Source organism: Phyllostomus discolor, chromosome 7 (assembly GCF_004126475.2).
Source record: "Phyllostomus discolor isolate MPI-MPIP mPhyDis1 chromosome 7, mPhyDis1.pri.v3, whole genome shotgun sequence".
NCBI lineage: Eukaryota > Metazoa > Chordata > Mammalia > Chiroptera > Phyllostomidae > Phyllostomus > Phyllostomus discolor.
The window spans coordinates 42250183-42266072 of record NC_040909.2 but is presented as its reverse complement, the minus strand read 5'-3'; the positions used below and the strand labels follow the sequence as shown (position 1 = coordinate 42266072).

General features: G+C 43.5%; 1 protein-coding gene across 1 annotated transcript in view; it reads right to left on the bottom strand.

Annotated features, from left to right (window-relative positions):
* The window catches only part of SRGAP3 (SLIT-ROBO Rho GTPase activating protein 3), a 243948-nt gene extending 228411 nt beyond the window's left edge, over positions 1-15537 (bottom strand). Inside the window, 1 exon segment of the mRNA XM_028518183.2 lies at positions 14764-15537. Within this exon segment, the coding sequence (XP_028373984.1) occupies positions 14764-14830 (67 nt within the window). The 5' untranslated portion in view covers positions 14831-15537.
* Between the last annotated feature and the right edge of the window lie 353 nt (positions 15538-15890).

Below are 15890 nucleotides of genomic sequence, written 5' to 3'. Positions count from 1 at the left end.
CAAGAGAAAGCATCATTATCAGTTGACAAGAACTATCAGACTCTTTTTATACATACCCAAATACATAAAGAAACACATTTTTTATTTAAAAATAATAGAACTGTAACACACATCAGTAGTGCAGAGGCTTTTCCCTCCTCATTCATCCATCTACATGACTACTAAATGTTGTTTTGCATTCAAAGATGATACACAAACTGTGAAGTTGGCGAGGTTACTATAGTCCAGGCCCAAATACTTCAAGTTCATGAAACCTGGGGCACTTGTAAACTACAGGTTTCCCAGTTCCACCCCCAGAAATTCTGATTCAACAGGTCTGGGTGATACCCCAGAATCTGAATTTGTTGTAAATTCCTTCCCCGTGATTTTGATGCTGGTGGCCCTAGCCACACTGGGAAAAACACTGAAGTAAACATGAAAAACATCATGCCTTACTAAGACTTACCGGAACCTTCCTTTCCCAGCTGCCCATGCTGGCAACTCCACTTCTTCTGGCCCTTTTTCAGTACTGCCTATCTTCCTTTCCTTTCCAACCAGGTGCACTTACTAACACTTCACCTGTAGGTTCAGGTTCATTGTCCAAGACCTAAATGCCAGTAACTCTCTTACTGACTTAGCTAACATTTTCACTGTTCAATGAATCCTCATGTATGCCAAGTAATGTGCAAGAAATTCTGATGTGTGTTATTTCAACTAATTCACACACACACACAAGTGAGCTATTATTATCCCCATTTTTCTTTTTTTTAAATAAGTTTTTAAAATACATTTTATTGATTATGCTATTACAGTTGTCCCATTTTCCCCCTTCACTCCCCTCCACTCTGTACACCCTCTCCCACCCATATCCCCCCCTTTAGTCATGTCCATGTGTCATACTTATAAGTTCTTTAGCTTCTACATTTCCCATACTATTCTTACCCTCCCCCTATCTATTTTCAACCTACAATCTATGCTACTTATTCTCTGTATCTTTTCCCCCTCTCTCCTCCTCCCACTCCCCTGTTGCTAACCCTCCATGTGATCTCCGTTTCTGTGGTTCTGTTCCTGTTCTAGTTGTTTGCTTGGTTTCTTTTGGTTTTGCTTTAGGTGTGGTTGTTAATAATTGTGAGTTTGCTGTCCTTTTACTATACATGGTTTTTCTGTATCTTCTTTTCTTTGATAAGTCCCTTTAACATTTCATAAAATAAGGGTTTGATGATGATGAACTCCTTTAACTTGAACTTATCTGAGAAGCACTTTATCTGCCCTTCCATTCTAAATGAAAGCTTTGCTGGATAGAGCAATCTGGGATATAGGTCCTTGTCTTTCATGACTTGGAATACTTCTTTCCAGCCCCTTCTTGCCTGTAAGGTCTCTTTGGAGAAATCAGCTGACAGTCTGATGGGAACTCCTTTGTAGGTGACTGTCCCCTTATCTCTTGCTGCTTCTAGGATTCTCTCCTTCATTTTTACCTTGGCTATTGTAATGATGATGTGCCTTCCTGTGTTTCCTCTTGGGTCCAACTTTTTTGGGGCTCTCTGAGCTTCCTGGATTTCCTGGAAGTCTATTTCCTTTGCCAGAATGGGGAAGTTCTCCTTTATTATTTGTTCAAATACATGTTCAATCTGTTGCTTTTCCTCTTCCCCTTCTGGTACCCCTATAATTCAGATGTTGGAACGTTTAAAGATGTCCTGGAGGTTCCTAAGCTTCTCATTTTTTTGAATTCTTATTTCTCCATTCTTTTCTGTTTGGTTGTTTTTTTCTTCCTTCTGGTCCACTCTATTGTTTTGAGTCCCACTTTCTTTCCCATCACTATTGGTTCTCCATGCATCTTCCTTCATCTCTTTTATGGTAATCTGCATTTTTTCATGTAACTTGCGCCCAAAATCAATCAATTCTGTGAGCTTCCTGATCACCAGTGTTTTGAACTGTGCATCTGATAGGTTAGCTATCTCTTAGTCGCTCAAAAGGATGAGTCCTGGGGCATTGATCTGTTCTGTTTGAGACATATCTCTCTTTCTCGCTCTCTTTTTTTTTTTGGTCTGGTCGCTCCTGTGACGGTGAGGGGCGGAGCCTTAGGTGTTCACAAGGGCTGGGCACCCCAGTCACTAGATTGTGACTTTGTATGTGGGGGCGGGGGCAGGGATGGGGGCAGGGGCGGGAGGGAACAGTGGCGGTAGCTCCATTCTCCTGGGATCTCAGTCCCTTCTCTGGGATCCTGGGCTGCACGCTCTGCCCTGCTCCACAATAGCCGCCTCACTGGGTCCACCAGCTGCCACTTGCATACTCAGGGTCCACCCACTGCGATCTTGTGCACCCCAGATGCCTTACGTGCTCCCGGTTGCCTTATGGGCCCAGTTCTCCCTGTTCTCTGCTCACCGAGACCCACGCCCGGCTGCTCCTCTCAGCCCCTCCTACTGGTCTGGATGAACGGGTCTACTTCAACTTCTTGGCTGTCTGACTTCCATTCAGATAAATTCTCTGTCAGTTCTGGGTGTTATTCTGCCTCTAAATTGTTGTTGTTCTAATCTTGGTTGTGCGTAGAAGTACGGAGTATCCACCTATGCCTCCATCTTGCCAGAAGTCCCCCATTTTTCAAATAAGGAAACTGATGGGATATTATCCCTATTTTTCTTATCTTTCTTGGATAAAAAAAGACTTAACCAAGGTCATTCAGCTAATAAGCCATAAGCCAAAATTCAAACCCAGGTCTGTGCAATTCCCTCCAGAGCATACCTCCCCCACCCCACATCACAGCCTCTCCTTCAACAATCCACATTCTTGTCTCACCTACTTTCTGTGCCTTTAGCATAATTCTATCCAACCAGGATGGATTTCTTTCCTCTTCAGTTGATCCCTGGCCTTAATTTTACCTTAAAAGCATTTATCCCATGATTGTACTTATCATCTTGAGTATAACTATTATAAAATTCCTTTTCTGAAATCATTTTAATCTTTTACACCAGGAATTGTGCGTTTCTCTTAGAAGTACCAATCTTCCTGACCCCTTAAATATTTTGATGGCTTCTGACCCTTCTCTAAATGAAAAGGCAGTTCTGTCTGGATCCTAAACAGCTCAGGAAATGCTGGTGTGATAAGGTCGGCCAGTTTAGCTTTACAGGTCAATATCACAAATCGTCTACAACATTTCCAACTATTTAGATCCATTTGCTGTAGGTTCCCCCAAGAACTCTGTGTCACTCTTTCATAACACTCAACAGTTTTGTAATTATAAGTTAAAATTTGTCTTCCTGCTATGGAGGCAGGGAACATAGTAAGAACTCATAAATATTTGTTAAACTAAATCAAAGTAAACTAGCCCACCATATTCTCAACATTTCTTTCTCACTATTCCCAATAGCATAACAATTCTGTTTCTGGCAGAGAGCAGAGGCACTTCTGTCATTTTTGGTGCTGAGTTTCAATGACAATATTATGCTGAGTATGAGATCCAGCAAGACAGATATACTCAGGGTGGGGTCTGAAGTAGGTTGATTGGGCCATGACTAAAGCCCTAAGATGAGCTGCAGGTCAAGAGACAAACTCAAAAGACCAAAACCAGGCAAAAGGTCAGGAAACCAAATGGCCAGGGTAGGAGGTCAAGGAGTAATTAGTTACCAGGTGTCAGAAACCAGGCAGTGACTGTTTTCTGCCTCAGTTTCCCCAAGATGACATATCTTCAGGATCTAAAATATACTGTCTGGAGAGGCCACTGGTCAAAATAAAGCCCATGTAAAATAAAAAGTAATGTACTGGCCAACTCTGCTTAGCAATGTCCTACTCAGACGACAGTTGGAGAGCAGGCATGCTGCTCAGCCAGTTTGCATTCTTTAATACAAGTAAAATCAGAGAAGCAACAGCACTCTTTTGTGTCCTTGAAGGTGGCTAAAGGTTTCATTGGTAAGTATCTCTGATGTTATCTCTCTCTGGTTCCTTTCAAGGCACTCTAAGCTAAGGAAGGTCCCCCTATGGAGCTATCCGCTCCCTCTGAGCTCCAATCTCTCAGTAAGAACTCTACATGCTTACAGGACTTTCTGTCTGACAAAAGGTTGGAAAATGCACAATCTATCAATAAACTATATTCTTAAAATACCCTACCCAACCATTAGAAGCCAGGGAGAGCAGGTTACCACAGTTCAGAACAGACCAGCAATCAGGAATCCCAAAAGTACAACTGATGACCAGGAATTCCAGCAAAGAGCAGCAAAGAAAGTTAAATCGGAGGAAAGGTACCAGCAGAAAGGGTAACCTACTGCTGAGACTAAATTCTTTGCTTTAGACAAGACTCTTTTTAGTACTCTCTGCCAAAGGCAGGAACTATTGCCTGGGTACCAACTGGGAAGTGAGACTATAGGGGACTGGGAAAGGGGAAATTTTTAGCTGAAAGGGGCTGGAACAGATGTGGGATTGGGGCAAGTTCTTGATAAGTGAGCTCAGTTCTGCCCAAGTTTATACAAATTTGTGAGGACAGAAGTGGCCAACACAAGCCAGCCACCACAATTGCCCCAAAAAGGACCATCCCAAACACAGGGAAGTCATGCGTTTGGTTGATGTTCTTACTTGGCACCATCTGTTTATTTTTAGACCATATTCTCTCTATTTCAAACCCTAGATCTACAGGCCTATGGTGATTTGCTTAGCATCTTTATTTTTATAACTTTCAGATCTATGATCCCATTTTCTGTCTCACATAGATATAAAACAGATTTGATAGATAGAGATATGGAATCTAGAAGGTAATATATTGATTGTTTATAGTGGTTATTTCAGGTATTGAATTCTAGATCCTTGTTTTTTCTTTTTCTATTTTTCTGTATTTTCAAAACTTTAAAAATAGTGAACATGTATACACCCATAAACAGAAAAACAAGACTCTCATCCACCATCTCCAAGGCCAAAAACTCATAGGATCCAATGGTTAGAAAAGAACTTCAAGCTCCTCTCATTTCAAATCTCATCTCCCACCCCCAACCCCATTTCACCTATTCTGAATTTCAGCCAAACTTCTCACCCTTTCCCAAATACCCAGACCCTTTCATGGTCCCCATGTCTTTGCACATGCTGTTCTCTCTCCATGAAATGCCCTTTCCATCTTCAGAGCTTCTACCCACCGTCCAAAAACCCTACTCAAAAGTCCTTTTTTCTATAAGAACTTCTCCATCTCTCCTAGGTAAAGCTGTTGTGTTCACTCTCAGTTTCCATAGTGTGTGATTCCAGTACTATTCCAGTACTTACCATATGATAATTGATCAATCTATTTTTGTAACTATCTTTCTTAGAAAATTATGTCTATCAGCACTGGCTGGTATGGCTCAGTTGATTGAGCACCAGCCGGTGAACCAAAGGGTCACTGGTTCAATTCCCAGTCAGGGCACATGCCTGGGTTGTGGGCCAGATCCCCAGAGGAGGGCGCATGAGAGGTGACCACACAGATGTTTCCCTCACTTTCTCCCTCCCTTCCCCTCTCTCTAAAAATAAATAAATAAAATTTAAAAGAAAACTATGTCTATCAAGACAGGGATAGAGATTATACTTCACCCATTTTTGTATCCTCATATCAGACACATACTGAGTTAATAAAAAATATTGGATTCCATGCAGTATCCCTGCAAGTGGCATCCCCTTCTAAGCCATCAGCTGGACAGCCCTGCATAGATACAACTGTCCCTTCTGTGGATTCATCTTCCTGAATTATCTCTCAGTTGGCGTTTGGGGAAAGCCTGGATCTTCTTCATTATGTGCTTCTAGACTGCAGTACCCAGTCCCATCCCATGCACCCCAAAGGAAAGTATTTATGAGAGCTTATGTGTAAAGTACAACACAAGGGCATCTACATTTATTCATTCATTCAACAAATACTATGATCACCTGTTATATATCCAGTGCTATTCTAGGTGCTAGCAAAACACTAATGAACAAAGAAACAAAAGTCTTGTTCTTACAGACTTTCCATTCTGGTAAAGAAAAGAAATAAACTAAGAAGAGAAAATATCATATAGCCATAAGAGCTCTGCCAACAGGCCCAGTAGTTATTCTATGGCTACTTAACATTGAGTGGTCAGAAACTGACAGGAAAGCTGAAGCAGAATAGGAGAAGGAGTTAGCCATGTAACAATCCAGAGGAAGAGGATTTCAGTAAGAAGAAAAAGCTAAGTGCAAAGGCCCAAAGCAGGTCCAAGTTTGGAGAATTCAAAGAACCAGGAAAGTGGACAAGTGAGATGGCCAGGGTAGGCAGAGCACAGCTTTGTAAGCTGCACTAGGGTTTTGGATTCAATCCTCATGCAGTGAGATGCTGGTGAAGGTTTGGAACTCAGGAGTGACATAATTAGACTTAAATTGTGTAAGGATTACTGTTGGTTGCTGTGAGGACAGGCTATGAAAACAAGAGAAGAAGCAGGACACCATGTAGGCCAGTGTCTTTCAACTAGGGCTTATTTTGCCCCTGCAAGGGGACATCTGGCAAAGTCTGGAGACATTTTTGGTTTCCCAACTTGGTGGGGGGAGGCATTGCTACTGATATCTAGTGGGTAGAGGCCAGGGATGCTGCTCAATACCCCACGTTGTGCAGGACAGCTCCCACAGCAAAAGATAATCCAGCCCAGAATGTAGGACTATGGAGGTTAACAAACCCAGAGTTAGGAGGATATGGTCATGATCCCAACCAAAGGTGATGGTGATATGGGCCAGACAGAGAAGGAAGGAAACTCATTGAAATTGACATTTTGAAATATTGAAGGTTCTCCTCCATATTTCCTTAGACCTCTTGGACTGGAATCAGGGAGGGAAGGCATTCTGTGTTCACTGCCTCAGTGACAATACAGAGAAAGACTCAATTCTTGGTTTTTGACTTTCAAAAGCCTAGCCCTTGGGGAGAATAAAAAGAAATGTGGATTATGGACAATAGCTGTGAGAGAATATTTGATGACATAGTGCCAGGATATCACCCCCTCTTACCTCTCCTTTCCCCTTCCTGCTCCACATAAAAATAAAGATTTCAGGGAGTCAGGTGTATATAGATTTTAAGCATCTATAAGAAAATAATCTGCATGCTACCTCATCCCAAATAAGCCCAGGAAAAGAGGGTGATGAGGGAACCCTTTATAGATGTGCAGAATCTGAGAACAGAGAGGAGCTGGGCCACTTCCCCAGGCAGAGCCCCAGAGAGGCACTGGAGGAGAAGCAAACAAGTGCTGGGTATGGCAAGACCTGCCTGAGACAAATGTCTGGTCCCTCACCACCAGCATGGCATGTGAGCCCTAGGACGACCCCCAGTGCCTACAAATCACATGGTAGGAGCTGAACAGAGAACAGCCACAGTAGCCCAGGATCTGGAAGAAGGAAGACAGACTGACCACTGAAGACCCAGTAAGAAGGAGAACAGATGAGCAGTGGCAGACTAAACAAAGTCCCTTGGTGCTGCGTCCACCGACAGGATTTGGGACACAAAACTGGAGGAAACTCCAAATTGACTTAGATTTATTGCAGCCACCTCCAACTAAATAGAGATGAGAAATGGAAATCAAGTTATAAAACATAAAGAGAAACATATTTCTTATGTACCTGGATTTGTGGTTGACATCTAGTCACTCAGTGGTGCAATGAGCCATGGGCTTCTGTGTGTTTATCTGCACCACTATCACCTGGCGTCAAACTGCACAACCCCAGGGCCAGCACCTAAGTCCATTCAAGGCACCTTGAACACTGCCTGAAGCCAAATGCACCCCCTTACTGTCATGCACAGATGGGCACATGCGTACATGCCATGCATATTGATCAGGGGTGAGCTGTCACCAAATTACCATTTAAATCAATGGTTGAGCGCTCTGTAATTGAAAATGTCAAATCCCACATTTTCTAAGTGACCTCAAAACACCACACTGATACTACTTAGCTGAGCTGGATATGTATTTGTTTTACCTCTTCCCCTCTTTAAGCTGCCATCTAAGAGATGTGTAAAAATTAGGAAACTGGGAAAAAAAGCAAAAAAACAGAAAAAATCTGGATAATCCACACACCACACAGCCTGACATTTTCTAAAAGGCGATCTGAGGAGCAGTCATGAAAAGGGTTTGTAAGATCAAATAAGTCTGAGGAAAGATCACAACTCCTTCTTGGAGATTCACACTTAACACATTCAAGGTCCCCAGAAGTCTTGTGGGAAATAAACTTATCAATATTTCATTCAGTTTATGCTAGAACTTCCAAAACCTGTTTGACCACAGAACTGTTTTTTCCACCCCATGCCTCTTTACATCCAGTCTCATGGAGCACACCTCTGGGAACACTACTCCAAACATAAATTGGCTCATAATTGAACAAATTAAGAGAACGAAGCCAAAATTCCACTCCTGGCCAGCTAAGATGTTTTAGAAACATATACAAGCCATCAGGAATGAAGCATTTACAGTTGAAATTGAGCCCAGGACACAGCTTTCTGGGTCCTGTATTAGGCCAGAGGTTCTAAAACTCAGCATTTTTAAAAGGTCAGCACCTGTCCCCTTCCTAGCACCTACAAGGAAAGAACCAGTTTCCAAACCAGCCTAACTTCTTCTCTTCCTGATCTGTCCAATCCTTACCCTGTCATGTACTTACTTCATTCTGTTTCCCAAGGCACCACTCAGCTCTGCCTCCAGGGCAACCACTCCTGGACAGCCAAGATATTTCCTAAACACCAATAAGCCATGAGGAATGAAGCATTTACAAATGAAACCACTGCCAGAGTTTGCCACACCCACCAGAGCAATTCAGCTCCATACATTTACAGATCACCAATTAGACGCCAGGCATGAGGCTACAGTAACAAACCAAGCAGACAGAGCTTATGCCCTCATGGAAACATGGTCTGGAAGTGTCTCCTAGCCAGAACCCTTCTCTGAACACCAGTTTCCACATCTAGAAAACAAAAATAGGAAAGTTGGACTAGAAGACACCTAAGAGTTCTGTTTCTATATTTCCAGGTTGGTGGCAGTAGAGCTGACAGCCTCCATCAAGTGTACAGGGTGTTTCCAGTAGGCTAGTTCTTCCAAAGATGATTCCCTGGGGTGGAAGTGAAAGGACCTGACACAAGGGGACATCAAATGGGGAAGAGGAGAGGTTGGATTAGAAGGAACATGGAAGTGTTCAGAAGGGTAGGAAGTCGAAGAGTAAGACCCATCCAGACTGGCCGCCCAAGGAAGAAACCCCTGGGTTTCAGAGCCATGTTGCCTTGGTGTGCATCCTTCCTCCCTGCACAACCAGAAGTCAGAAGACTCTGGTTTAAATCCTAGCTCTGCCATTGTTTGCTGTGCAATCTTATACAACTTATTTCTCCAAACTTTAGCTTTTAATCCATATAATGAGACTAATAATGACTATCTCACAGAATTATAGGAATTACAAAATGAGATCCTGATTATATGACTGAGACCTAGAGCTAAATAAAAATGAATTAACCTCCCACTGCTAAATAAAACTGTGTAGCCTAAAGCGTGGCTTTTAACAGTCACTGAATGAATGAATGAATGAATGACAGAGGTTTCTGGAAAGGGAAGGTTGTCTCTACCATAATAAGTTTAGTGGTGAAAACTCTACAAATGGCCAACATAGACCCCCAGACCCACTGGTTCCCCCAGACTGGGAGATGCCAAGAGTGCACTGCTCCCCAGCCACACTCCACCTTGACTGTGACAAACATCAGCTCATCAAACATCACCTTGGCTTTCAACACATCGGCCTTCACCAAATCCCTGCTAATAAACATCTCCCCCATAAGGAATAAAGAAGAAAATTCAGCCAGCCATGAAGATTATTCCTTTTACCAATAAAACTCCTGCTCACAATGGAATAGAAAGTATGGGTGTTATTATGAGCTAAATGTTTGTGTCCCCCATATTCAATTTCCAAGCTTAACCCCCAATGCAATCAGTATTTTGGAGTGGGTGGGGCCTTGAGTGGTAATTAGGATTAGATGAGATCATGAGGGTGATGCCCTCCTGATATGAGTAGTGCCCTTATAAAAAGAGAAATACCCCGGCTGATGTGGCCCAGCAGATGGAGAACCAGACTGCAAACCAAAGGGTTGCTGGTTCAGTTCCCAGTCGGGGCACATTCTTGGGCTGCAGGCCAGGTTCTCAGTAGGAGGCATGTGAGAGTCAACAATACATTGATGTTTTTCTGTCTTTCTCCCTCCCTTCCCCTCTCTATAAAACTAAATAAATAAAATTTTAGAAAAATAGAAATCCAGCCATTTTATTTTAAAATCCAGATTCTCTTGAAACACTGAAATAACTGACCACTCAGGGCTCACATTTCATGGCAATGACAGAATGAAGCTAAATAATGGCTGCCTCCTCTACGTGAGTTAACTAATCAGCCACAGTCCCCATTATTCCCCACTGCTTCCCCAGCCCAGCCTGTATTCCTCATTGAATCCTGTTGAAGGCAATGAGGGTTCCTAAGGAGGTTGTCCAATCACTCTATGGCATAATCTCTTTAAGACTGAATTCATCTGGTGCTCAGTTGAAAGTTTTTGTGTGTGTGTTTTTTTCCCTTCAAGGATTTTATTGCCATATTCCAAGAAAACTCTTAGAAAGCCAAGAATGTATGATGCATCTTTCATAATGTCCAGCACAAGACTAAGAACAAAGTAGATACTCAATGCTGATTGAGTGAATGCATTCTCTGTGATCTCCAATATCTGCTTTTCTTCCCCCAAATTATAGACTTTTGCTATTAAGGTAGACTAAAATGATTACAGGCATGTAATAAGAAAAACACTGAAGTCAATCACTGCGTTTCTATTTCAATTTTCCATTAGGTTGAAATGGAAATGGGGACTCTGGATAAATGTAGAACAGACCATTATGTCTGACAGCAAGATGAATTAGAGCCCAGGATACTGAGAATGCCTGCAAATAAGATTACCAAACACTATCAGTGGTCTTTGAGAGAATTGTGAAAAATAGGGTGGGTGCCAAAAAGCTGTAGATGGGCGAATGTTGTTCTCATTTCAAAATGGGATAGAAGCTACAGCTTGCCAGTTCCCGAATACAGAATATGATGTCACTCTCAGGCACGGTTCTTGAACAGATTTGTAAAGGAACACTTGCGAGCACCTCAGACAGGAAGCCCTGTCCATTTGGAGCCAGCACAGGGTCACTGAGAACAAATCATGTTAAATTCATTTCATTTTCCTTCTCTCTGACAAGGATCCTAGCCTAGTGGACTAGAGAAATCCAATATATATAAATATATATGGTGTAATGAGGGGGTAGGCAATGAAAAGGACTAATTCAACCCTTGACTATATTAATAAAAGCATTACACATAGCATAAGAGAGGTGATAGTTGTTTTCCTTCTCTGACCACATCTGGAAGATCTCATTTAGAACTCAGTACAACTCTTGAAGAGGCTTTGGTAGTATCATCTTTTGGAGATCTATCTGGAAAAACCTCTTTAAAAGCATAAAACTCTTGTTCAGATTTCTGGCATCTGTTGAAAAATTGAAAGATCCACTGGGCCTACATTCCTAAATGGTAACAACTGGTTGAATCCAGGTAGTGATTGCTCATCTGTACAGGACATGTGCTCTCAGGCCCATCCTAATCACCACTACCCCTTCTTATATTGCCCTTGCTAAGGTGGTGGACCAGCTGCCACAAATCACCTTACTTGACCATCATTACTCATTTATTCTACCTGCCAACCACCTAAAGGCCTGGGAGTTTTCAACCCAGGATGCAGTAGATCCAAAGGAGAGTAAAGATAAGCAGCAGAGCACTGCCGTATATCAGCAAATAAGGACGATCGTAGTGTAGAGGCTGTGACCAGAGTCTCCAAACATTCAATGGGCAGTCATGGGAAGAAGTATCTGCCTTGTTCTCTGAAGTCCCAAGGGGGAGATACTGTAGTAGAACCTATAAGTGGATGAGAGACTTATTTAATCCAACGTAAGAACAACTTACAACAACCAGAGCTGTCCAAAAATAAACAATGTGGGCCTTGAAGGTGGTGAGTTCCCCATCACTGGAAATGAGCAAGCATATGGTATACTACTGCATTGCAGATCCTTAATCAAAGTCCTTAATCAAAGGACTTCAAGTGTCTGATGAGACAACAGAAGGCTTGAGTATGAAATTTTTTACAACAGAAAAAAAATTGCTGTGAAATATTCCCCTTTGTTAGGTCAATAAATTCTTAAAAAAGAAATAAAAGAAAGTATGCCTACAAAGAACTCGGTATCATTTTTAAAAATCAAAAGTTCCCCTCACAGAATTCACAGAGAACAAAATCTAACTAGGTGGGGTGTTTGCACCAAATTAGCCAAATGCTACCCAGGGAGAAAGGTAATTGGCATCAGGCATTATTTTTGGTGATTGGTCAAACGTTCTTCAGAGGCAAGCAACAAAAGCGAGGGATCAAAGAAAGAGGGCAAACAATGGAATGCCATCAAGAGGCAGCCAGCCCCACCACAGAACTGCCATCTGCTGCTGACATCAATCCTTCCAGGGGCAGCTGCAGGCAAACAATGTAGCGGGGAACACTTGCCCTGGCAGAAAACCCTCTGCCTTCACATTTCCAGTCTTGTGACCTTGCGCTAGTCATTTAACATTACGAAGCCTCAATTTCCTCATCTCTGAAACTGAGTTCATGTGAACCCTTTCTGTACCCTGTGTAGACCAAGAGTAGTGATGTCTGCGAGTGAGCCACAGAAGCTGTAGAGCCCTGAACACACAATTATGATGATGATGAACATAGAATTTTGAAAGAAAAGATTCCAGATGGTTTTGGGCACAACAGCATCCTGACCTTAATGGTGTGGGTGCCAACACGAAAAGAATAAAATTAAATTCCCAGAACTAGAATGCAGAGACATTTGGAGCCTGGAAAAGACAAGATTATTTGGGCAAATTTCCTGCTGAAATGCATTACCTCGTACTTGCTAATCAGTTGTTAAAATAAAGGTGAAAGGTGCAAAGTAAAATAATCAGCCAGAGCAATAAATGCTTAATAGATCTTCAAGCAAAGTTCGCGGGCCCAGTGGTAGCAAACCTTCAAAGATCAGCACATTTCCTACCGAGACAATGCTTATAAAAACCCCAACCTATCCAGAACTCGGCATCCCTTCCTCTATTATGGCATCTTTTATGGGGACCTCAGTTAAAAAAAAAATCAGCCACATTAGTCTTGAAAGAATTTACAAAGACAGACTGGCCTTTTGTATTTGAGCAATCAGGTGAATTCAAATCTCTGACCAGTAAAGGTCTTGTTTCTAAATTTTCAGCAAGAGTGAAGCATCATAGATCACTGTTTTCTACACTGAACTGAAAATTAAAGAGGAGGAGACCAGAGGGTTTTCTGCATATTTCACCCTGGGGTCTACCCAGGCGTGATTAGCATATGGGGTTTGTCCAGAACTAAAAGGCACAAGACAGTTGGCAAAATGGGGAAAAAACACCAAAGTTCTCCCCTGATGGCTGCTCCCCTCCCAAAGTTTCCCAAGCCTCTGAAGCATGTAGTGCAGCTGTGACTGCTGCCTGGCCTCCTGCTGCTCCTGTGGAGGCAACCCGCCTTCCCTGGTCACTGAGTCTTGAGCTGCAGCAGCACCTAGAAGCAGGTGTGGCAACCACAGATCTGAGCCCCAAATAACCAACTTGCTCAATAGGCCACTCATTACCTCAAGGGGAGGCATCAGCGTTCACAGATGTACTTGGTCTTTATTCTTTCTATGAGAGACCACAACACACCCCATGTCACAGCAAGAACCGTAACCAGAAAGAAAACAGACCCTAAGAGGCAAAGGCCCCAGCTTCTCTTAGGGCATATCCTCGGAGAAAGCATGAACATGGTGAATGGTGCTTTTAGGCTCTCCTTGCCAAAAGCTGAGCCTAGAACTCACAAGGACGGGAGAAGCCTGACCTGAATGAGGGTTCTGCCTGCATTTGTCTATGTAACTGTGTCCAGTGTCCTGTTTCGCCTTGCTAGTGTGGATTTAGGGAGAGGCTTCTGAGAGGATTGTGTGCCCAGTGGCACCAAAGCTAGAACAAGCAGCCAGAGGTCATTTCACCCTCCTGGCAGGTTTCCCCTGGCACCACGGAAGCCAGGCAGCGCTTACCAGTCGACACAGCGCACTGAGATGTTAGCTTTGAATGAAAACTGATGACCCCAAACGCTAGTGCACGGAAGGTGATTGGGGTTGCACACTGCAAGAGAATACATTTTCTTCACCGAGCTCCCTTCTTATACTTAAATGCCTGCATTAGTTTGGATCAATATGCCCCATAACAGTTAATCCATGGCAGCCCCAGCCAGCCGAGAGACACTGACAAAGCAGTGCAACCTCCCTTTGCTGATTCCCTGTGCACATGCATGTGAATTCCAGCCCAGAGAAAGGGGCAGAGGCAACGCAACAACATAAAGGAGAAGAAAAAACCATAGCAGACCATAAAAAATAGACATCGTATTAAGAGACTTTGAGGGGGGTGACTGTCAAAATGGCCTTAGAGTGACATGTTATGGCCAAGATGATGGAGTATCCGAGACACTCCTAAAGCCAGGGTCGGATCCTCCTCGCACACCTGCAATGCAGTGATTGCTGCCGCTCTCTAATCCATACACCCAACACCAGTGCTCTCTGCAGTTGAAACCAGTCTGGACTTGTACGGCTGCCACCGTTCCTCCTCACAATAAGATTATTGATGTACAACAACATTTCAGAATGGCAGGGAGGAAAAGGGGGGGAAGCCAAAGCAAAGGAATAAGGAAAGGGGAGGAGAGGCATGACTCCCCAACCCGCATCTCACCTTTTATTTGGGCTTCATAATCGGCAATGATCTCTTTGTCTTTCTTGAACTTAGTTTGAGATGACATCTTCCAACGTGGCCAAAGGCACTGACAAGCTAATTTATTTCTCCTTTTCTTCCTGTATTCTCTCTCAAGCCCTGGTAATCACACGGCTCTGGTCGATTTCACAGGTTTAGGGGCTAATCTCTTTTACTTGCTGCAGAGCCAAGGGAGAAATCTCTCTCCTTCTGGAAAGAAAATGTTCTTTACTTGCTGAAAAATGTCTCCAGTAGCTCGGTCTGGTCAGCTCCTCTTGCAAAAGAACCACCACTCTAGGAGCACAGTAACCTGCCCCAGATTTTCAAGGTTTTTCTTCCAAAAAACAATAACCAAGAACACTCACTCACATACACACTCACTCACGCGTGCACTCGCACACTCATCTGGACATGCACACACAGTCACAATGCACACACACCGTCACTCACTCACACCCCCTCATACACACACACACACACACACACACACACACACTTCCAGGAGAGACTCGGTGCTTCTTTGGGCGTGCAGTCAGCCCGTGGCTTGCTTTCCAAGGCTCTGCTAAGAAGATGGTCAGGTTGCCAAAGGGCCGGTCATCTCTCATCCTCCCTCCCTTCAGGGCTTCTGGTCTGGTGTTCAGTGAGGATCAAAGCCAGAGGAGCGAGAAGGAAGTTCTGCTGCAAGGCTTAAGCTCGGACGAACCCGGTGTTGGACTGCGCGCCCTGCAGGGCTGGCTGAGCTCTCCCCCACCACCCTCGCCCTCGCCCTCGTCACCAAGCTCCACCTCCCGGATTTTATAACAACTGACACATTGTAGCCTACAGGAGAACAGAATTCACTGCAAGCAAAAGGGGGAAGAGACGCTCACAAAGGGGAAGGCAGCAGGAAAAAGAACGGGGCTAGGAAGGCGGGAGAGGCCCCTGCAAACTCGTACCATTAGCAGTTGGATTAGGGAATTTTCTTCCAAAGTCTCTGAAAGGTCCACATCTTCTTTGCACCATGCAATTTAATCCAATTTCTCAAAGCAACAGCTATGTGACAATTTGTCCCTCGGTGGGAATTGTCTAGCAGAGTAAGGGGCTGACCCATGTAGGCAAGCTCATTAATA